The sequence below is a fragment of the Motacilla alba genome, chromosome 3 (assembly GCF_015832195.1).
Source record: "Motacilla alba alba isolate MOTALB_02 chromosome 3, Motacilla_alba_V1.0_pri, whole genome shotgun sequence".
Taxonomy (NCBI): domain Eukaryota; kingdom Metazoa; phylum Chordata; class Aves; order Passeriformes; family Motacillidae; genus Motacilla; species Motacilla alba.
In genome coordinates, this window is record NC_052018.1 from 9,941,148 (window position 1) to 9,962,231 (window position 21,084).

The window sequence follows — 21,084 nt, forward strand, 5'->3', positions numbered from 1 at the left end:
AGCTTCACATTTAGTCAGTACAGTGTGATGATGACAGAAATGGGTAGCCCTTATTGAAACACCCTTTGAAGATCCTCTCATATTCTGGAAACATAATGCATGGAGCAACCCCTGATTCTGCAGTTGAATACAAGGTTTTTTCTAGCAGCAGAATTCTTAATCTGCAGTGCTTGTTCAAAGCCAGGCTTTCAACGTTGAGCTTCTGTAGGTTCTGTTGTACAAGAAGTCAGGCTAGGTGGACAGTGTGATCCTTCTGTGTCAGGATGTTTAAATTGGTGAATATTTAGGCATCCAGAAAAATCAACCCACTTTTCAGAAGTGCTTAGTTCCCATTGCTGTCTAACATATAAGGGACATGCCTGAGCTCAAGACTTCATAAAATTAATTAGGTGTCCAAATGTTAGACTCAGTCATTTATGTCTCTGAGACAGTATCTTGCAGATCAACTCAAAATAAATTGCACTAAGCTATTTTTAATACTTTACATTCCAGAGAGCTAAGGTGTCATTAGACATTTGGTGTCCAGTCCAGTCTTGACTGGACACGTGCCATCAGTTTTATGAAGGACAACCACATATTTGTAGTTGCCATTGTTTTTAATATTTTTTGTGTTGAATGTTTGAAGTACTTGCATAATGATGTCGATAATTTAATCATCTATGGATTAATAATGCCTTGTAATGTATGTTTTGTATTTAAAACCTAGTCTTGAAAACCCTTCATAAGGGATTTTCATGCTGACCTTTACCTTTCTAAAAGCATGTAATGAAAGCTAGTCATTAAAGTTCTCTAGTCAGAAGAGAGAAAGTCATCACCATGGGCTGATCTAGAAGGCTGTAGGATAGATGGATAGAGTTGCAATTGAATAATCCTTTCCCTCTCCATTAATTATGGAATTAATTAGTAGGAGGTGAGTTAATTCAGTCTATATGCCTTTTTAATCATTTGGTTAGGTGAGATAAACTCTTCTCTTTCTGTGAGGGGCATTCTTTTCCATGGGATTGTCAAGATGATGACTGCTCTAGTTGCTCTGCTTTTGTGCAGAGTTGTGTCTATATTGTTCTTTTTAACAGTTTTGCTACGTATTTACAAATTTTCCTGTTTCTTTTTCTACAGCCAACATCTTGTACATGGCAAGCCAAGAAATGATGAAGGTGGTGGAGAGAGACAGTACAACCATAAAGCAAAATTTAAAGAAGGTAACTGTTTAATCTTCAGTTTTCAAAGGAAGCCCACATGCATGAGATGTTACACCCAGCTACATTTATACAAAACCAGAATTTCAGCAGGCTTTTTTGTGAGTGTCATTCCATTAACTTTGGAGAAGCCATTAAAGGGGTCACTGATCCTTAAAATGTGTTGATCCACACCTTTGCAGATGTAGTACTCATCACTATCAGATGTACCAACCCATCTGGTTTGTTTTCCTTCCTGGAGGAGAAGCTGGGCTTGAGGTATGGTTCCCAGTGGGGCCTGTAGTTACCTGGACAGGTGAGGTGTCAGTTATTGTCATGGGATTCTGCAGGCTCAATCTTCCATGGCTTCAGAATAGAACAGAAAGGAGCCAACAAAATTATGGCTCCACCGTTTCACCCATTGGACTGTAACATAAGAGAAATTCCTCAGAAGCTGGAGCTAGTGCTCTACAGGTGAATAAATTCATTTCAGGGGCCTTTCTCACACTGAGCTTTCTTGTCTGTATGGATTTTTTGTTGAATGAGATTCTGTGAAGTTCTTATCTGGATCAATCACATTTTCCCAATCACGGTTCAAGGGTTGGCACAGGCCAGGAACTGTTCTAATTGGAGTTCTGATGTGGACACCCTGTGATCACCATGTTTTGGAGGCTAAGATAATTTAATAGTGTGACCATGGTCAGACAATTTCTGATGGGTTATGAGCCAGAAAACTGTCACATTTAATAAATTTCTATTATGATAGCCTCTGTGAAAGTAGATAATCAGGGTAACATATTCTACTGTGTTCCTTTCCTTCTCTACATTTTTCTGTATCATCCCTGTCTTTTTGCTGGAAGAATGATTCTAGCACTTTGCACTGGAAGAGATTTTCCTCAGAGAATGGAGTTTTCTAGGACAGAGGTCCTAGATCTCTGTAAAATGATTCTGTGCCTTTTAAATAGAAATGGTATAAAGTTCATTTCATAAAACAGTCCTTTTTTTTGTGGCTGAAAATAGACTTATTTTTTAGTTAGCCCATTTGCCTTCTCTGCACTTTGAAAGGTATGTTCATATTTTAAAGGAGTTGAAGTAGCACACATTAACAGGGATCCCTGCACTGTACCCGGCATGCCTGGGCTTTCTCATTTTTGTTGCAGAGCACTCAAAGTTCTTCACTGTGTGGAGAATCTCAGAGAAGAGACTGAAGGGCTCATCTTGCAGACTGCAAATAATCCCATTGTCTTAAAAAAAACTTTCCATGGGTTGATCCAAAGCCCAGTGAATTCAAGGAAAAGGGTTCATTTTACTGACTCCTCTGAGTGTCAGGGAGCTGGAGGGTCTGCCTGTTCCCTGTGAGGAAGCCAAGGCTGACCCCACACATGCAGTGCCCTCTCCAAGCAGGATGCAGTCCCACAGCACCTGAGCAAGGCACAGGAGCAGGGTCTGTTGACTGTCCCAGACAAGGCAAAGCAATGTAACAGGTCCAGCATCCCTCCAGAGAATCCAGTCAGGAGCAAAAGGGGACAGGGGCAGAGACAGGAGTGGAGACAAGGCTACAATGTGGGTCCAGAGTCTATCCAGGAGGGACTACCAAAGACATGGTGGAAGGGAAGCTGCAAGGTGGGAGCCATCCAGGTGTCAAGCTATGTACAGTGTAGATCTGATGTTGGTCTGAGACACAGGGCCAGGGCTGGAGTCGCTCCACTGTGTAGCTTGGGAGGCTGAGACTAAAGAAGGACAGAGCTGGAGCCCCTGGAGCCCTGTGCAGGGAGTGTGGGCTGGGGGCCAGGCAGGGCTGGTGAGGGCTGTCAGTGCCCTGGAGGGTGGGACTGCAGGTCCCTGTGCTGGCCAGGGTGCAAAGTGAAGAGTGCAGGAGCAGGACTCCAGGTGCTTGAGGAAATGTTAATCACAAGCACACGTGCTTGAAGTTAAGCAGAAATGCTTTGTTGGGTGGGATGGTGGTAACAATCAGCTGCAGCTCCAATGACTTCAGGTGGTTGATCAGATGCTTCACATTACAAATATTCTGATTTCTTGTATTGAATGAAGGCCCATAGCTAACAGTAAAGTTTACAGGTGTCCTAGTCTGCCCCATCTGTGCTTTTATTGATTCTGTCAATCTAAGCATGGCCTTGGCAGGCAGGAGCTGTTTTAAACCTGTGTTAACTTTCTTTTATTGATTCTTCTATGTCCTCATACATGTGTGGCAAACATACTCAAGAAAACAAAAAGCTAAAGCAAGCTTGTAAGAAAGAGTTAGCAAACTGAGGAAAAAGCAGGTCTAAAAGTGCAGCTAAATGCTTCTCTTTTTTCATCTTCTAGTAATTTCTGGGAATGTAAGAATTAAGGGAAAAATTTTCAGTTGGCATCATGTTAAATTTGAAGAGTATTGACAATAAAAATGGGCTTAACTTATAAAGGTTGGAAGTTTATAAAAACAGGAACTATAGTCCAAGTTGCTATAGAACTGGCAAGCTGTTACTTCAAAAAATTTATACAGTTTAGTAGTCGCTGTGATCATATGGTAAAAGCCAATCTTAACACCTGACTTTGCCAGCTGCTGTGGAATAGAAAAGTTATTTCTGGATCTTATTTGCATTCTGTGATCTGAAAGAAGAGACACAAAATTATTCCAACCTTTCCATGTCCAGGTTTAACTATAATTAATACTAGCTAGGGACCAGGAGAAATTTTATCGCCAGACTGCAGATTCTTAGTATAACAAAGTTAATTGCTTGGATTTATGTTGAAAGAATAGGAGCTGGAATATTGTTTGGATAATTAAGTGAGGTTTTTCACTAAAACTCTTTTAAAGTCAGGACTTATGCACATTAAATAGCAGTGGAACTGTATGAGGAGGATGGAGACCTGTCTTCTAAGAAAGTAAAATATGATAGAGCCTTGAAATATTGTGTAAAACTATTTGTCCAGATCAAGCAGTATGTGGATGTACAGGAATTTGAGCTTCATATTGCAATGACACAGGGGGTTGTGATAAACCAGAAAATCCAAACAAATAAGGTAAAGGATACTGATAAAATATTTCCTCAGCTCTGGAGGTTAATTATTAGCTGATCGTGCCTAGGCTGAGCTACCTGTGTTCTTTCACTGTAATAACACCAACTCCCTTTCCTAACAGAAGCTGGAGGCAAAGATACTACTGAACTAGAGGAAGTTTATTGTAATTCCTGCACAAAAGGAAGTGGGTGTAATTCCATGTTCTTAAAAGATGGATCAGCACTAGGCATCATGAAGCTTTTACAAACAGAATTTTAAAAATTTAAAAGGCAGAGGAAAATGGATGTATTGGGCATTCATTAGCATGCCTGGAATGGTCAGTGATATTTCCTTTTAGAGATTCTCTACAGAACTTAGCTTTTTAAGTTTGCATCATGTCCTGTTCATTGCTCTCTTTTAAGACTTAGCCTTATTGAGTCTTATTCTAAGCATATAAACCTGTTATAATAAATATAAGATTATATAAATCAAGAAGATAATTGCACGAAAGGGTAAAACTAGGTACTTACAGAGGAAATTCTCTTAAAAATATCACCCCTCAGATTTTGTATTTATTGAGAGATATATCTGGTTCATTAGTCCATGTGTAACACACAATAGTCCTATTTTGAAATGTAGGATCTGCTCCAAAGCCCTTTTAATCTGCTCCTTTTAAATCCGTTGAAGAGCTTCCACAGGCTTCAGGAATTCTTGAATCAGTGAACTTTTGTAGTGGTTCGTAGTTTTTTAAGATCATAAACCATCTCCTCCAACTGCAAATCAGGATTCTTTTGGTTAGCATTTTAATCCAAAAACATTTATATGTTCCTTAAGTTTTTTGCCAGTGGTCTGGTGTAGCAGTTGCATTGATTGTGTAAGGAAAAAGACAGGAAACATCTGAAGTAGAGATACAAAGATGAAAAAAAAACCAACCTGTTGTCTGAGAAGAAAGTTACAAACTGGAAATTTATCAACATAGTAACCTATTTTTACTCAAACTGTGGAATTTTATATTGTAGGTGGCTTATAGACCTTATAGATGATTAAGTGGGGAAGAAATACAGTTTTGAAAAAATTGAATTAATGAAGTCTATGTTTACTACTTTGTGCTTATTCCAGTGGTGTATTTAGAATTTAAAGCAGTGCAAGTTTATATCACACCAATGATACCATAGATAATGTGTTCTCCAAAAGTGTCAGCTGAACAGTGACATGCAGAGATTTAGAATAAAGGCTGAAGTATTTCCTTTCCACAGAGAAGTGCTGAAATATTTCCTCTCCACAGAGAAGTGCTAGGCTTTTCTTTTGCAAAATTGTTCCTTGCTAGAGAAAATTTTTTAAACTAAGCAACCAAGAACTATTTTGACCCCTGAAGCAACTGTTTTGATGTGGCGTAGTCTTTTTCTTTGAGTCTCCGTAGACATCCATGTGAGTTAGTAGTGATTCCCAGTGACAGGAGCATGATCTGAAGATACATGCTTAAAAGAATGTTACAAATACTTTGCCTGCCCACAGCGTGAGTGAGGTGCTTGCCTACATTTGTGAAAAACCTTCCAAACACTCTTTCTGAATAGGTGCAAAGTGTTCTCTCTAGCCAAGAACACCTCTCTTTTTGGCTGGCCTCACATCCTTTTTGGCTTTCACTCCCTGGAGGTGCAGAGTTGAAGCCAGGGAAGTTGCACATCTGCTTGGGGATTTTGGTGCCTGTGTCATTTAACCACAAGAACAAGCTTTTCTTTGAAGTGCCCAGAATGCCTAATCAGGGATCAGCAGCTTCTCTCCTTGGTGGAAAAGGATCCCAGTGAGCATTTTAAAAAGTCAGCGTACCACTATATACTTACCTATGGTGTTTCAGTTACTCTGTAACTGAGCGCCAGTTACCATCATTTGTTCTGTGTGGTATTCTAGTAAAGAAGTGATGACAAGAATTTCCAAAATTTTTGGAGTGGGTATAAGGTGTGTACTGCACAAAATGAACAAAGACAGCAGTATTTCCCCAGCCTTCTGAAGAATTTAAAGTTACCATCAACCCCTTACTACCCCTCCCTTTATTTCTTAGTTCCTACTGAGTTCCTGCTGTGCACACCACTGGGGGCATTGCATTTTACAGCCAGATGCTGATCCTGCTGTTGCAAGAGGCATTTGACTTACATTAAGTCCTACTGAATGTAGACTGTGTCAGGCTGATACTCAGAGGGAAAGTCTGTTTGCAGTAAATACAGTTGGAAGAATCTGTCCCAGCAGTAGCATTGCTTAAAAAGGGGTTTCGGGTCTGTTTGTTTTTATTTTGCTATTTATACAGACATGACTTCTGAAGTGTTCATGTTCCTGACACATCCAAATATATGCCCTCAAAATGCTTTTAAGTCTTTAAAAGTAACATAGATAATATAAATAAGTTAATCACCCTGATTTGTTGATAAATCCTGTGCATCCTTTTTAAAAGCACAGTTTTACTTTGCATTGAGTTTGACCCATCATTATCTGTGAGAAAGTAGAAATAAAAGTGGTCTCTCTTGATCTCATGGGTCTTTGTGCAGAGCAGCCAGTAGTGTTGATAATAAACTGCAGCAGAGTTAGAGAAGCCCTTTTCCCTTTGTTGATTTACCAAGTCTCAACATTGCTAAAGGCATGAAAACTGTGTGAGAATACTTCAATACTTGACACTGGGGAGAGCCCTCACACACCTGGAACCACATGCAAAGTAGCCACTACATCAGGCCCTATCTAAGGGATTGCATCCTAATTTTTCTGATAGTAAAATGTTTCTTCACCTCCTTTCCAGACAGGGAAGCTGGTTTTGTTTTTTATTTATGCTGGCTTAACAACACTGGCCACCATTACATTAAATAAACTCAGCCCAAGCACTTGAACTACCCATTACACCTTCGCTGCAAGTCCTACAGGTGGGTATTGGAAAAGAGCATCATGGACCCCAGATTGTCAACTGCCTTTTCTCAGAACAGTCCAGCTGAAAACACTGGGTTTCACACTGCCCTTGGAAAGCTGAGAAAATCCAGTTCTGGTAAAACAAGCTGAGAAGCAAGTTCCCCAGGACCTTACCATCAAACTGGCTGATCTCAGCCACAGCAGGATCACGAGGGAAAGAGATGGTATCTCAGAGAACCAAATCCCAAAGCATTTAGGGCTTCCTAAGGCAATGACAGCTCTTTGAATTCCCAGAAGCCAAAGTACAACTGAAGCAAATTTTTAAAAAGTATGTCCCAAACCAGTCTGTTCCTCTATTCTTTTGGCAGGATAAGGTGGAGACACTTTCATAATTCCAGAGAAGCTAAGTAATTTTCTATAAACCTCGGTTGAAACTAAAATTAATTCTGGGATAATGCCTTTTAAACTAGTTTTCATCCAAGAACAAATAAAACTGGTTACTGTTGAGAGATGTCACTGAAAGAGAAGCTGCTGGAGCAGCCGGTGAGTGCATGTGGGAGTAATACTGATAAAATGTGAATGTATCAGAGACAAGGATTTCAGCAAGGACACTGGTGCAGTCCTGCTATTGCACGTATGCCACTCCTTTACATCCACAGAGATCAGTCCTTCACTCTTGGCCATCAGCTGCAGTGGTGCCTGCCCATGTGATAAGATCCTAAAGTTGTTATAACGTACCAAATTCCAGAGAAATAGAAAAAATTCAATTAATATATTTTAACTTTTTTGATTTATTTTTTAATGCTTGTCTATGACAGTTACAGAAGAAGCAGAAAAGAAATCTCTCTGTAATTTGTAGTCCTGTGAACTGTCATACATACTATAACAAGTGCCAGTGGAGTCAACTGCAGGAAATCTTTATTATTTTCTTAGAAATGCTTTAAAATGTAAACATCCTGTTGATACAAATCTCAGATTCTTCTGATGTTTACTTAGCAGCTGCCATCATTGTGCAGTGTCAGAGTACACATACCATATTACAGGGTATGAGGCTGACAGGGCCCTCTTTGGACTTGTGTTTTATTTTACAGAAGCTAAGGCTGAAAATACTTCTGAGCCATTTAATGGTAAATCATCATCTAAGAATACTGCTGTTATTTTAAAGCTATTTGGGGTTTAGAAATTGCATAACTATTTAAAATGCAGCATTGAAGGGGCTGGCAAAGACTGGCCACGTCCCCTTCACTGTGCCTTCAACAGCACATCCTGAAGGAGGACATGTTTTAATCACTCACAGCAAGCAGGATATTGCATCAGGAATCATAAAGTCTTTGTCATGTCCAGTGGTAGCTGCCATTTCCTTTCTGACTCAGGAATACCTGGAAGTCTCACCATTCAATATTGCAAAAGAATAAAAGATAATCCTCTCACCTTCATGGCAGAAAAGTTTAAAAAATGCAACTGTTGGAAAGTTTTAACCCCACAACAAAACCAGAAAGAACTTCCTATTTATTGTTTTGCAAATCTGTTTACTTTTAAGCTAGTCTAATTATTTTGAGGGCCTGACTCATCATTTCTGAATGCTTAGATTGGCAGCAGCTTTCCATTGCTGGTTGTGCTGACTCAGGATGTCTTTACAGCCATCCACCATCCACAGGAAAATATGCACTTTACATGCAGGCCATACAGTGCATGCCAGTGTTCCCTACATTAATGGAGATCCCATGTGCCTCTGGTTACACATGGTTTGTTAATTATTCCCGCCTGCCTGCTGCAATAGCAAAGCTCCTGATGTTAAAATTAGGATGGGAAGATGGATTCTGGAAACTTTTATTTAAATATATCGAAAACTGTGCTGTTTAAATGTATAAGGAAAGAGGGTGACATTTTAAAGTCTGTGTATTTCATGTCTGCGTGTGACACAGGCAAAGAGCAGATACATTTTGTCAATCAAAAGGAGATAGTCAGTCTCATAATTGGCAGTCAAGTAGCTGTCAGGTTTCCTAGGCCCTGTACTAATATCTGGATCACTGAAAATTTACACCTTGGTTGCAGTCTTGCTCTTTCTCATAATCCAGTAATAAGGAAGCATTTTGAAAACAATTCTACAATTAAAAAACATTTCTGTTAAAGTTTTGGATGTGCAGGCATGGGCACATGGACAGAGTGCACACACCAATGCCTGCATATGAAATAAGCAAGCAAAATAACTGCAGCATAAAATCAAGTTCCCCAAATCCTCTGTTTAAAAACTGTTCTTAGCGGATTATAACAGACCCAAACCTTACTTAGTTGCATATATGACACAAGTGTCATGACTGGTTTTATTTCAATCCAAAGGATTCTACAATGTCTACAAATAAGGCTCAGGGAAAATGCACTGTTTTCTCATGGTGGCAATTCTTAGCTTGGAGAGGGAAGCTTCTCATTCCAGTGTAGAGGAGACACATGCTGAGCTAGTAAAGAGGTAACTAGTGAGGGAGCAGTAAACAGAGAGGAGGAGGAGGCAGGAGGAACCAAAGGTTCTGTTTGTTTGGCCAAAGGAGAGTTTCTGGTGCAATAGGAGGTGGTGGATTGGAACTACTCAAGGAAGGCCATCTTTCCTGAATGTGTGATGGAAATTGGGATGCCTGGTACACATGTAAACACCCCAGTACAGTGACCTGTACGTAGATGGTTTTATGCTGAACTGAACCCAGCCCTGCTGACAGGAACAACTGCTACTCTGAGAGATGCTTGAGGAATAGTGTTGGGAGTAGAGGCTCTAGAAAAAACAACAGGGTTGGAATTGGGACTCAAAACAAGATGGAGTACGCAGGAAACTAAAATTTGGACTTTGCAGGGCAAGAACGGGGGACTAGAACAAGAAGCAGGAGTAGTAGGAATTGGAAATAATGAGATACGGAGAATAAAACTGAAATAAAGAAACAAAGGGGGTGTAGGGCAGTCTTGAGACCAGAAAGGGTCTCAAGAAGTCATACCTGTAAAGAGTGGGCAAATGACTGGACAACAAGACCAGTAGTTGGTAAAAGTTCTGCCCTTTTCTGCTTGGAATGGAACCTAAATTTCAAAACTCTTATTGTTTCTGTTCTCAGCAGATGCCATTTACTATGTTTGCCTTAAGAACAGAAGCAGAACAACATAAGAAAATTTGTAGAGATTGAATAGTAATTGTTGTGGAGGACCTCGTGTTCCCAATGGACGTACTTGAGAGGGTTATTATTTTGGCCAACAGTTGACTAAATGTCCATTGGTGACTGGAGCTTTTTAAGTGTGATCCTGAAGAGCATCTTTGCTTTAGTTTGAGTCGGAAGGACTCCATGTGGTCCAAAGTATGGTAACCAAAGTATGGTAAATATGGACAAACTGGACATTTGCTTCAAAAACACACCATAGATTTTCAAACTAAATCATTAATTCCTGTGCTGGACACCTCCAATGTGACACCAGCAGGAAGGTGTCCCATGCTCCTTGGGCCAGAAGCTGACAGTGCTGCTTCTTTCAATTACACCATGACCTTAAGGAACAGAGGCCTAAAGCAGCAAATCTAGAGGTGTTGACACTGTTGGCAGTACTTGGAGGTGCCACATGTGAAATACCTGAGGTTTGGTTTACCTCCTCAAAGCCCAGCAGACTGTACATACAGGTTCTGCTAAAACCAGTTTTATTACCAAGCATTTCACAGTTGGGGAGCACAGACCTCAATTGAGACACATTTTGTGTAAGTATTCAGTGCTGATCTTTCATTAAAACATCCCTTTTTCTTTTTTTATTAACCAAAAGAGCTGTGTAATGGAGGAGACAGCAGGATATACAACAACCTCATCTGTAGCAGAAGGGGTAAATGTCTGTTGAAATGAAAGTGAGTAAGTTGATGGTAAAGGCACTTAAACTTTGAAGAGAACAGGCTCTTGGTGAAGTCATCAATATTTTTCATAGATAGTCACAGTTTGTTCTCATTTTTTTGAATATCTCATTTAAGACCTTGAAATGTATATTACAGACAGATAAACAGTGTTTCAGAACACCTGCAAAAGCAGTCCAGGAGTGCTGTCCTTTGAGTACAGTCAATACTGTGTAATGCTGCACATGCTAGAAAACCAGCTCGAGGTGTTTCACTCTTCACTGCATGCTTTAATATTAATAAATGTAGTTTGACATTAATTTCTGTGCTCCCCACCTGCAAATGAAGATAAAAAAATGCCACTGAGGTGTTACAAAACTAAATTAATAAATGTGAGCATGTGAATCCTATAGTAGTGCATGCCAGAGGAATGCAGAGCATAAAGAAAATAAATCCTGTCTGTAAACCATGAAATATGTAGTAAATAAATCCTCAGACCGCACACAGAATTTAAAATTAAAAATACTATCAAATAGCAGCTCATCAGCTGAATATCATCCTGTCAGTGGATTGAGTGAATCAAGGATCCTTTGGATCACGCAGTGAAAAATTAAACTGTAATGCAAATATACCAGGGACAAGCTAAGAATGCACATAAATCTTCTATTTAGGCATTTTCAAATCTGTGAGTTCTCAAGTTTACAACCCTACCTGGAGAACAGCCCATTTCACAGTCATGCAGACTAAGGCAAGTATTTCATCCACCTTTGTAAGTGTAAATGGCTTTTCATCTTTTTCTAAATGATCATGTGATGAGTCTCTTGTGACTTGCCTTTCAAAAAATCTAACCATTTCAAGGACTACTCCATTAAATTGGAGCTGCTCCATTGTTTTATTTTTTTTGTCCTCCATTTCATAATCTTTATTTCTGTATCTGTTGGTAATGAAGCCCAGGGTTAAACATAATTTGGTCAGATGTTTTGCTTCCAAAAGGCCTGAATGCATCTGGACATTCTACATTGGCTTTTCTGAAGAGCTTTTGCTAGTGTGATATCTTGTGATTGATGAATTGAAGGCAAGATCAAAAGAAATTTTCTTCTAGAGCCAACAACACACACCTTGTTCTCACCAAGTAGTGAGTGACAAAGGAAACCAATAATGTTTATTAACACGGGGTGGTTTATGTTCTGTGTTTTGCACATAAATAGAAGTATAACTGGGGTTGGTGTCTGTGAAACTAAGATACTGTATTTTGGATACAGCCAATAGTCAATAATGTACAAGATTTGGCCAAACCTCAGCAAGAGAAAAGTGAGTTAGACAAAACCTTGTAATAGTTCGTGAAACGCAGTCTGGGCTCTTAGCCCACCTCTACCCCAGTGGGTCCATTTATTTATATTCCACATGGCTACAAAAATGATGGAATTAAAGATATTTGTGATGAAAGGCAAACTTCTTGTCCCCTAATTTATGTTAGCATTGCCCAATTATTCACTGAAGTACAGAAAAGAAATATGAAACAAATGTGAATAATGGAATTGGGCCAGGCTGTGTGTGATGTGTTGAGCAATCAGCATCCTTCTGGTACCTGCATTCGAACATTTTAGTATGAAGAGTGCTCCCCATTAATCTTGTTCTTGCACAGTCTGAAATCTACAGGTTTTTACTCTCTCCCAGGAAACTACTTTCCCCTCATATACTTTATAGAAATTGAAAAGCATAGCTATAGCATGCAAAGTTGAGATGAAAATGAGGAGAAAGGATGACCTGGGGAAACGTGACATTCGCTGCTTCTAACAGAGAGAAAAGTCACTTTCCTGAAGATGGTATTTAACTGGAATTCACTACTTCCATGTTTAGATGGGCTCTTGGGCAGGTAGCACCTGCTTCATGTATGTCATCAGCCAAGGTTATTTGGGCAAGATCAAAACAAAATGGACTCTGTCAGAATTTTAGTTCCATGTTACAACCCAGAAGAAAGTTGTTTGTTTGTCTTTAGGAGGTCCCTGCACTCCACACAGGCAGCACTTCACAAGGATAAGATAGAGAGTTGGGACAGTTCAGCCTGGAGAAGGGCAGGCTCCAGGAGACCTTAGAGCACCTTCCAGTACCTAAAGAGGCCTGTAAGAAAATTAGGAATGTAAAAAAAATTTTAGCAAGGCCTGTTGCAATAGGACAATGGGCAGCAGTTTTAAACTGAAAGAGAATCAATTCAGACCAGCTATCAGGAGGAAGTGTTTTCATAATGAGGGTGGTGAGACACTGGCACAGGTTGCCCAGAGAGGTGATGGAGATGCCCCAGCGCTGAAAACATTTAAGGTCAAGTTGGATGGGGATTTGAGCAAGCTGATATAGGTGAAGCCTGGTCATTGCTTTTTTTTCAATAGCTGGAAAGCTAACACAGAAAACTGCTAACAGCTATGGAAAACACAGCAGCTGGGCTGCTTGGGGGTGGACTTCATGGACAACTCGATGTTTTGGACCATAATAAGAAATGTACTAAGTCAGCCAGGCTTTCATCAGCAGATTTCTGTTTTCAGAGTTAAACCTGTACTGTGTTCCACAGTTTTGCAGGTGAGGAAACTGAGTTACAGAGCATTTAATTGTCTTCATCATACCTGCAGACCTGGAAACAACCAAGAAGTACCAATCTGCTATTCCTCACAGTGTATCTCAGGATTTGATGCATTACTTATTGCCAAACTATTGTATTGGTTGCTCCATCAGTAACTTTCCACACTGATTATTTGATATGCTTTTCTTCCTAGCTGATTTTTTACTATGGAACTGGAGACAGCTGGTGTCCACAGCACTACTACGACGAGATCAAAATGGATTTTCCAGACGGGGACATTCGGCTCTGTGAGAAGGGGCTCCGCCACGCCTTCGTGCTCGATGCCAGCAAGGAGATGGCTGCCATGATCACAGACTGGCTACAGGATGATCTGACCAAATTATAAACACTAATTCAGTGATCAACAAGAAAATGATGTAATTATTTTGTGAACGTGTAAAATTTTTTTTGTGAGAGAGTCTGTCTTATTTTTTTTTTCTGTTTACTATAGATTATGGCTTGTTTTCTATTGAGATGCTTTAGAGAAAGTTAAAGAGAGACTGGCTGGTCCAAAGTATAGTTTTATTGACTCAGTGCTTATGTAGTTTCATCCCGAGTCTTCAGGACTCTGGAAGACTTGGCAAAAGGTGGAATATTTATTGTCTGTTGGCACTCTAGACAATGCTGACAGAACTTTACCTGAGCTACTTCCACCCCACTCTCTGCTGGACAAGTGTCAGGGTTGGGTGGATCCTGGCAATGGGTCCTGCTACGCTGTGAAAGGCCTGGCCCTCTCCTCGTGTCTCACCCCTCTGTGTGAGCCAGGTGCATGGCAGCCAGAAGAGCCCGGGGCCCTGGGCAGTCCTGACGTTGTCTCCTCTGGTCAGAGGGGGTTGGTGGTCAGGCTGAGTTTGGGATGAGTTCAGGGAAGATGTGGAGATCAGGTGTGCAGTTTCTCCAAGTCTCACCACAGCTTTGGGGCACTGCCAGGACTCCGCAGGGTCTTAGAAATGCTGTAAGGTATCTGTGGCTGCTCAGCAAAGGAATACATAAGGATCTCTTGCCTGGAACATGGCCAAGTGTTCCATTTTTCAATTGACTGTAGAGAACGGAAAGTACACTGGTCAAAAATGCCAGTATTTAAAAGTTAAAATGGATTGCAGAATCCATGTATAACAACTTCTAGGTGGCCTAGCTCTCCTAATGAAGTCCATGAGAACAGTGCTTGCTCAGCAGCTTTAAAGAATTGAACCACTTTTGATGCATGTCTAAGTTTCAGTTCTTTGCTCTAAGGACTGAAGTATGAAATTTTCTGCCAAGCCACAAATTAGGCACCTTCACCATCAGAAAACATCTGTTACTATGCCATGGCTGCACCCATGACATGGCATGAATGATACTGTTGAGAACCAGACCCTTGCATGGTGCTGACAAGTTCCCTGTTCCTCACATTTGGTGAACCCTTTCCTTTACAGATGTAAAAAAAAAAAAAAAGAAAAAAGCTTTCTACCAGTTGTGATAACAAAAGAAGTTGCAGGGAATAGCTAGAAATGAAAATATTGCAAGTAAGGGGAACAGAGCCAAGTGTAATCAGGAAAAGCTTTCTTGCCACGAACCTGTGAAATAGTCTCCCCGTGGAGTTCATAAAGACATTTATAAATAAGCAAAACACTACAGGGTAGTCAGGGGAGGTCCTGCCCTTGTAAAAAGATCAATTTAGATGATGCACTGAGTATCTAACTTACATGATTTATTAACAGTTTTGATATGTGTGAGAATGGTATTGGAGAATGTTCTCTGTGATGCAGAAAGATCAATTAATTGCTTTCTTTTCTTACACAATTATACACACCCCTTCCACCACTCTCTAAACCCCCCTTGAACCTTTCACTGGTATTTAGACCAACTTGTAATTGAGTTCGGTTCCTGGATATTTAGGAATAGTTTTCAAACCTGCAGACTGACACTGGATTTAAGTGACCTTCTCTGTATCAGAAACTGGTTTAGCTTTTATGCCTAGCCAGTGGATTTTCCAATTGCACTGCCATGTAATGAAATGGCACTGATGAGTGGGGCAGGATTGTTGGGAACACAGTTTCAGCAGCGTGGGGAGGAACCAGACCTGTTCAAAGTGAGGAGACTATCCCCATGCAACTGATTCTGCTTATTGGAGAGTCACGGGACTTTCTGTCTTTCTACAGGTCCATATTCAGTCATGATCAAAACAATTCTTGTGCTCACTGTAGAAATCCATAGTTGTATGTGTGTGATAGCCCCCAGATGTTGGCGTCATCCCAGTTGGATGGCCTTGTGGCAGATGCTCCCTGCATCTGTTGGCTGAGGTGCTCCCTGGGGCAGAGCCGGGGAGGACGTGCACATACGTGGAGATACATTAATGGACACGTATACGTACATGTGCACCTGTCTGTCTGTCAGCAGCATAAAAACCACAGTTCACTTGGTTGTTTTGGTTTGCACATTGATCTGGTTGAGCAAAACGTTTGTTCTTCGAAGTATGTGGAGTCAGGGAATGGACAAATACCCAGTTTGTGGGAGTTCAGCTGTTGTAGTGGATCTCCTGAGACCAGACAGATTCTTGCATTAACCAAAGATGACAAGCAACTACTACAGCTTGAAACTGAAGCACCTATGAGAAGCAGTTGTTTACAGTGCATTATATGTATACTTTGTATGAGGAATTAATTTAGCAATACTTGTACTTGACTTGTGTATGCCTTTTATACAAAAGTTAATCCATTATACTAAATCCTAACTGCATTAAGACCTAAACTGAGATTAGGTCTGGTCAGTGATGACTAGATCTACTGCAGAAGAATGCCTTACAATTTTCTTAAAAGAATTTTCTCTAGTATTAAAAACAAAAACCATATTGATTCAATTGCTACCTTCCTCCTAGAAGCTCTTACTGTAAGGCAAAGATCTGAAAATTTGCTACTCTATTCATTGCTAAAACACACGGGCCTAGTTTCCACAGCTGTATTTCCTAGGAGGAGCAGATCCCACACAGTGAGAATCCAGCTCCTCGGAAGCCTGCATTGTTCATTGTCACCCCAGGCAAAGATTGTCAAAAGTGCTCGTGGTCCAAATGTGCCAATTTACCTTGAAAACACAGTGTGGTTTTGCCTATTTTAGACTATTTAAGAATTCTTGGAAAACCTATCACAAATATATTGACTGTAAGCTGTAGCACCTACTCACTGTCATTCACATCTGTGCTTGATTCTCACCACACGAGTGACCCTGCTAGTGCAGTGACTTTGACTCATGTGCAAGTGTTTTGCTAGATCGATACCTTTTAATAAAAGTACACAACTCCAATAACAAAAATAAAGAAATTTATGGTAAAATGTAACTTGATTCTTTGTTTTGGTAACTTGTTTAGTTCTAGCTCAGCTCCTTTATTACTTCATGCATACAGAATCTACAAAAATACTTTCCAGACCCCAAATTTCACATGCAATGCTGACATCTGCCAAGTGCACAGAAAATCGGTGGGTGGTAGGCACCTGACTTGCTTAAGCATTTTTATCCAAAGCCTCTCCAAAATAATCAATCAGTTTCCCCTTGCTGCCTCCAGCTCCGTGTTTGCTTCTCTGAATGAGCTATAGAGTGTGTGGATCAGTGAGGCTTGTCCCTTCAGGAAGCTGGATGAGTGCTTGCCCAGTGTTTATGGTGAAGAATTTGGAGTTGGACTCCAAGCTAAACACCAGATTCTTGACTCACAGAGACAGATTGCATACATGAGCCACAGTAGATAATCTCTTCTCTGCAGCTGAGGTCATTTATGTATTTATTTTACAGAAAATGGGTCTATATCTGCATCCACCCCCCATCCTTTTCTTTGGTCTAGCTAATTGCCAGCAAAGATTTTAAACAAGATGTTCAATGTTATCATTTTAAAGTCACTCAGACTATTACTGGATTTGGGTAGACTCACTAGACCCAAGAGATTTGTTTTACTCTGTGTCACAGGTCATGCTCAGACTCCCAACTACAATAAGTTTCTAAGACTTCACTTGCAGGCAAATGTTCTCTTTCCTGGCACATTTACAAAATAAGGATCCAGAGAGTGTTTGTGAGTGACCAGGAACTATTAAAACAGCATATATTTCTGGAACAGCTGATGGGGGTTGAGCACAAGCAGCAGATCCAGCAGGAACAGCACAAGCAGCTGCCAGGAGCGATCGCTGCTCTCGGTAGCATCGCGCAGAAGTTATGGAACAGGCTAACATCCGTGCTCAGGTGGGACAGGCAGGGAGGGATTTAATTAAAAACTCTTCCAGAGTGCTTGAGCTGATAGTCAACGGCCTGGGGTTTGCCTATTGCAGGAATGTGCTTGCAGGAGAATAGTTGTGTTGCAGAAAGTAGTTTGCAGCAGCTAATAAAATACAGGTGGTTTTTAAAACATCTGACTTGACTGTACCTGACTGCAGGGTTTGCCAGTCAGAAACTCAAAGAGCTTTTCCATCCTGTTTGAAGCAATTCACGCTGAAGGAGGAAATTAGAGGGGCCTTCTGCTTTCCCCCTTTGTGAACATCTTCAACAAAGCCCCCAGACTTGGAAATACTGTGCTTCATACACTGAGAGGAATCCATGGGATAACTTAGAATTAGGAAAACCAGGCTTTCCTAATGCCAAGACTCATCTTCTCCTCTTCCCTCACCAGCACCCTTAAAATTTGTAAAGTATTCCACTGTTCTGATCTAACTTGTAGGACACAGGAATGCCATTTTCAGAACATAAATGCTTTGATGTCCTAACATGCTCTCATCGTGCAGGGGGTACAGCAACTCATTGGTGATTATAGGGAAGAACTTGTATTTTCACCCACAAAGTAAACCCATGGGATTTTAAGTATCCAGAGTGGTTCAGCCCCAATTCAGACCATGTCCTGTTTTACCAATCCATTTTCTTCTATTGTATTCATGTTTGACCTTGAATATCTCCTCTGTCCTTGCTGTGCCTTTGATTTCTCTTCAGTTACAAACTGACTAGTTTATGTTGTCAATCACTTGAGTAGTCTGCAGTGCTGTGGAGTAAAAACCCTTGAACACAAACCCCACCCCTCCCACTGGTTTCAGTGAAGACGTGGTGCAATTCCTGTGAAAAACCATTTGCTCTCACCCCTCACTGCTCTGTTGAAAACAGCTTGTTAGGACAGCACATTCCTGTAAAACTGCTCTCAGAGTGGGCCAGGGGGCAAGGGGCAAAATGCCATCCTGCCTCCCTGCCCAGGGAACCTTTACCAAAAGATCTCCTCTATGGCCAGTGTCACCATAAAGTGGGCATGTGGGGATGCAGGACACTGACCAAAAGGTGGGTCCTGCTTGGTCTGTCACTCAGTGTGCACTGGGAATAGAAACGACCATGCCTCGCTCCAGTTCAGTTCTCCACATTTCTTCTGGGTCTTGAAAGCTGAGTTTGCTTTGTTATGCCTAAAACACATACCTCATGCTTTCCATGCCTCCAAATGTGCCTTACTCCACACCTACATGTTCACAGTATTGTGTGCTTGGGGAGGTAAGAGAGTCATAATCCTTATTACCTTCACTCTCTGTCTCCAAGGCACTTGGGTGATGTCCATTGCAGGAGCACCTGCTAAAGCACCTCACTCTCAGTCCAGCCTGTCCTTGAACACTTCCAGGGATGGGGCATCCACAGCTTCTCTGGGCAACCTGTTCCAGTGCCTCACCACACTGACAGGAAAGAATTTCCTCCTAATATCCAATCTAGATCTCACCTCTTTTATTTTAAAACCATTCCCCCTTGTCCTATCAGTACCCGCCTGTGTAAAAAGTTGCTCTCCCACTTTTTTACAAGCCCTCCTTTAAGCACTGAAATCCACCATGAGGTCTCCATGGAGCCTTGTCTTGTCCAGGCTGATGGAGTCAATGGAGGGAATCCTGGCTGGCTGGCTGGAGCTGGATAGCTTCTCATCATGGCAGGTGAACACTATTCAGAAACACAGGGAAGAAAAAGGATGTACATTTGATGATAAATCCATCACAAACACTCACTGTTCTGTGACTTTTTTATTGGAAAATACCTGTGGCTTCCCTGGAAGGCAGTTTAAAATGAATGGGTATTTCATTTTTGGTTTAACACCTTAGGTAGCCCAGGGAATAAAGGTGGTTTACAAAGGCTGCTCTTGACATCTGGTTTTAGGACACAAGCACAAGTCATCAAAAGAAAATCTTGCAGAGGTCTATTTATCAATAAAATATTTAATAAACTTATCTGTACAAAATATTAAAAAGGTTATTGAAGAGTATACAAGAATATTTATTTAACAAATATATACTGCTATATAATATATTCAAGAAAATATAGATTGCTGTTTACAGTTCATTTACAATCCCATATGTACAATCTATTTAAACTTTAGATACATACAAACAATGCATTTACACCATCACGTACAGAGCTATCTTCTTTAGAGATATTTCACACACCCAGACCTGAAAAAGCTGCACCAATACATGGATAGTTCAGAGGCACACACAGGGATACGAGTATTGCTTCAAGAATCATAACTATTAGAAATACAGCTATTGGAAACTTTTAAATTTTTTGATATTTTCCTTTCTAATCAAAGAAAAGAACATATAAATAAAACCATGACTGACCAGCAGAGAGGCTCGTTTTGTCAGAGGAACTCCAGAAAATGTTGACTTGACTCCAGAAACAGAGAACAGTGATGGGATACAAAAGGACTGGGCAAACTGGATCAACATTGCTCCCTGCTTCATCTGAGAGGGGGAGCACCAGGAGCAGAGCAGGTCTGTGCTGCACAGATGAGTGTCCATTTCCTTTGAACAACATCTCCCCCAGCTCTTCCAGTGGGAGCTGCAGAGCAAGACAGAGCTGGTGACTCCAGGTGGGCACAGCCCCTGCCTGCTCCTCAGGCTGGGAGAGCTCCATTTGCAAAGGCACTGCACAAACGTGGCTTCAGCTGAAGCTCAAGTGTGGGAGCTCTGGACCTTCAGCACCTCAGGAACTCAGACCTTTCTTTAAAGGGTTCATCACTCACAGCAGGTGGGATGGATGTAAGCAGGATGATCACCCCCCTCCCTGGGCAAGGACAGGATGAGCTGCTCCTATGAAATGCCCCATCCCAGCTGATCACTTCCTACATGGCAACTTAACTCTGGCACCTTCAAGGACCAAAGCCTGGCCTGTCCCTGTGTGACCATCCCTTTTCCTGGCCTGTGGATGCTGTTTCACACTGCTGCTGCTGGCTGAGCTCCTGGGAGCCCCTTGGTGCTCAGCAGTTCTGGCACACAGCTCCCTGGGATGACCAGCTTGGGAGCAAAACAGCCCTAAACTTTGCCTCCTGTTTATTCCCTAGTGTTCTCCTCCCCTCTCTTCACCAAGGCAGGATGGAGGAAATGAATGAAACACCACAGGGAATGCTACCATCTCCCCAAAAACTGAGACCAATGCCACAGCTCCCAGGGATGCCGGGCTTGGCCCAGCCTCTGGGTCTCATTCCTCTGGTGATGGAGACCAGGGTGGCACCAGCACAGGTTGGCATTGTGGATAAGAGAAGGGGAGGAGAGACCCCAACACTCCCACCTTCCATCAGAAAGGCACTTGAGTGT

The 21,084-nt window shown here is 41.3% G+C and overlaps 1 protein-coding gene across 1 annotated transcript in view; it reads left to right on the plus strand.

Moving 5' to 3' along the window:
• Positions 1-16,835, plus strand: part of LDAH (lipid droplet associated hydrolase) — a 112,693-nt gene extending 95,858 nt beyond the window's left edge. The window contains exons 6-7 of the mRNA XM_038131293.1: positions 1,117-1,199; positions 13,677-16,835. Coding sequence (XP_037987221.1) covers positions 1,117-1,199; positions 13,677-13,868 — 275 coding nt within the window. The 3' untranslated portion in view covers positions 13,869-16,835. The remainder of the gene's footprint in view (positions 1-1,116; positions 1,200-13,676) is intronic.
• The last annotated feature ends 4,249 nt before the right edge of the window (positions 16,836-21,084 follow it).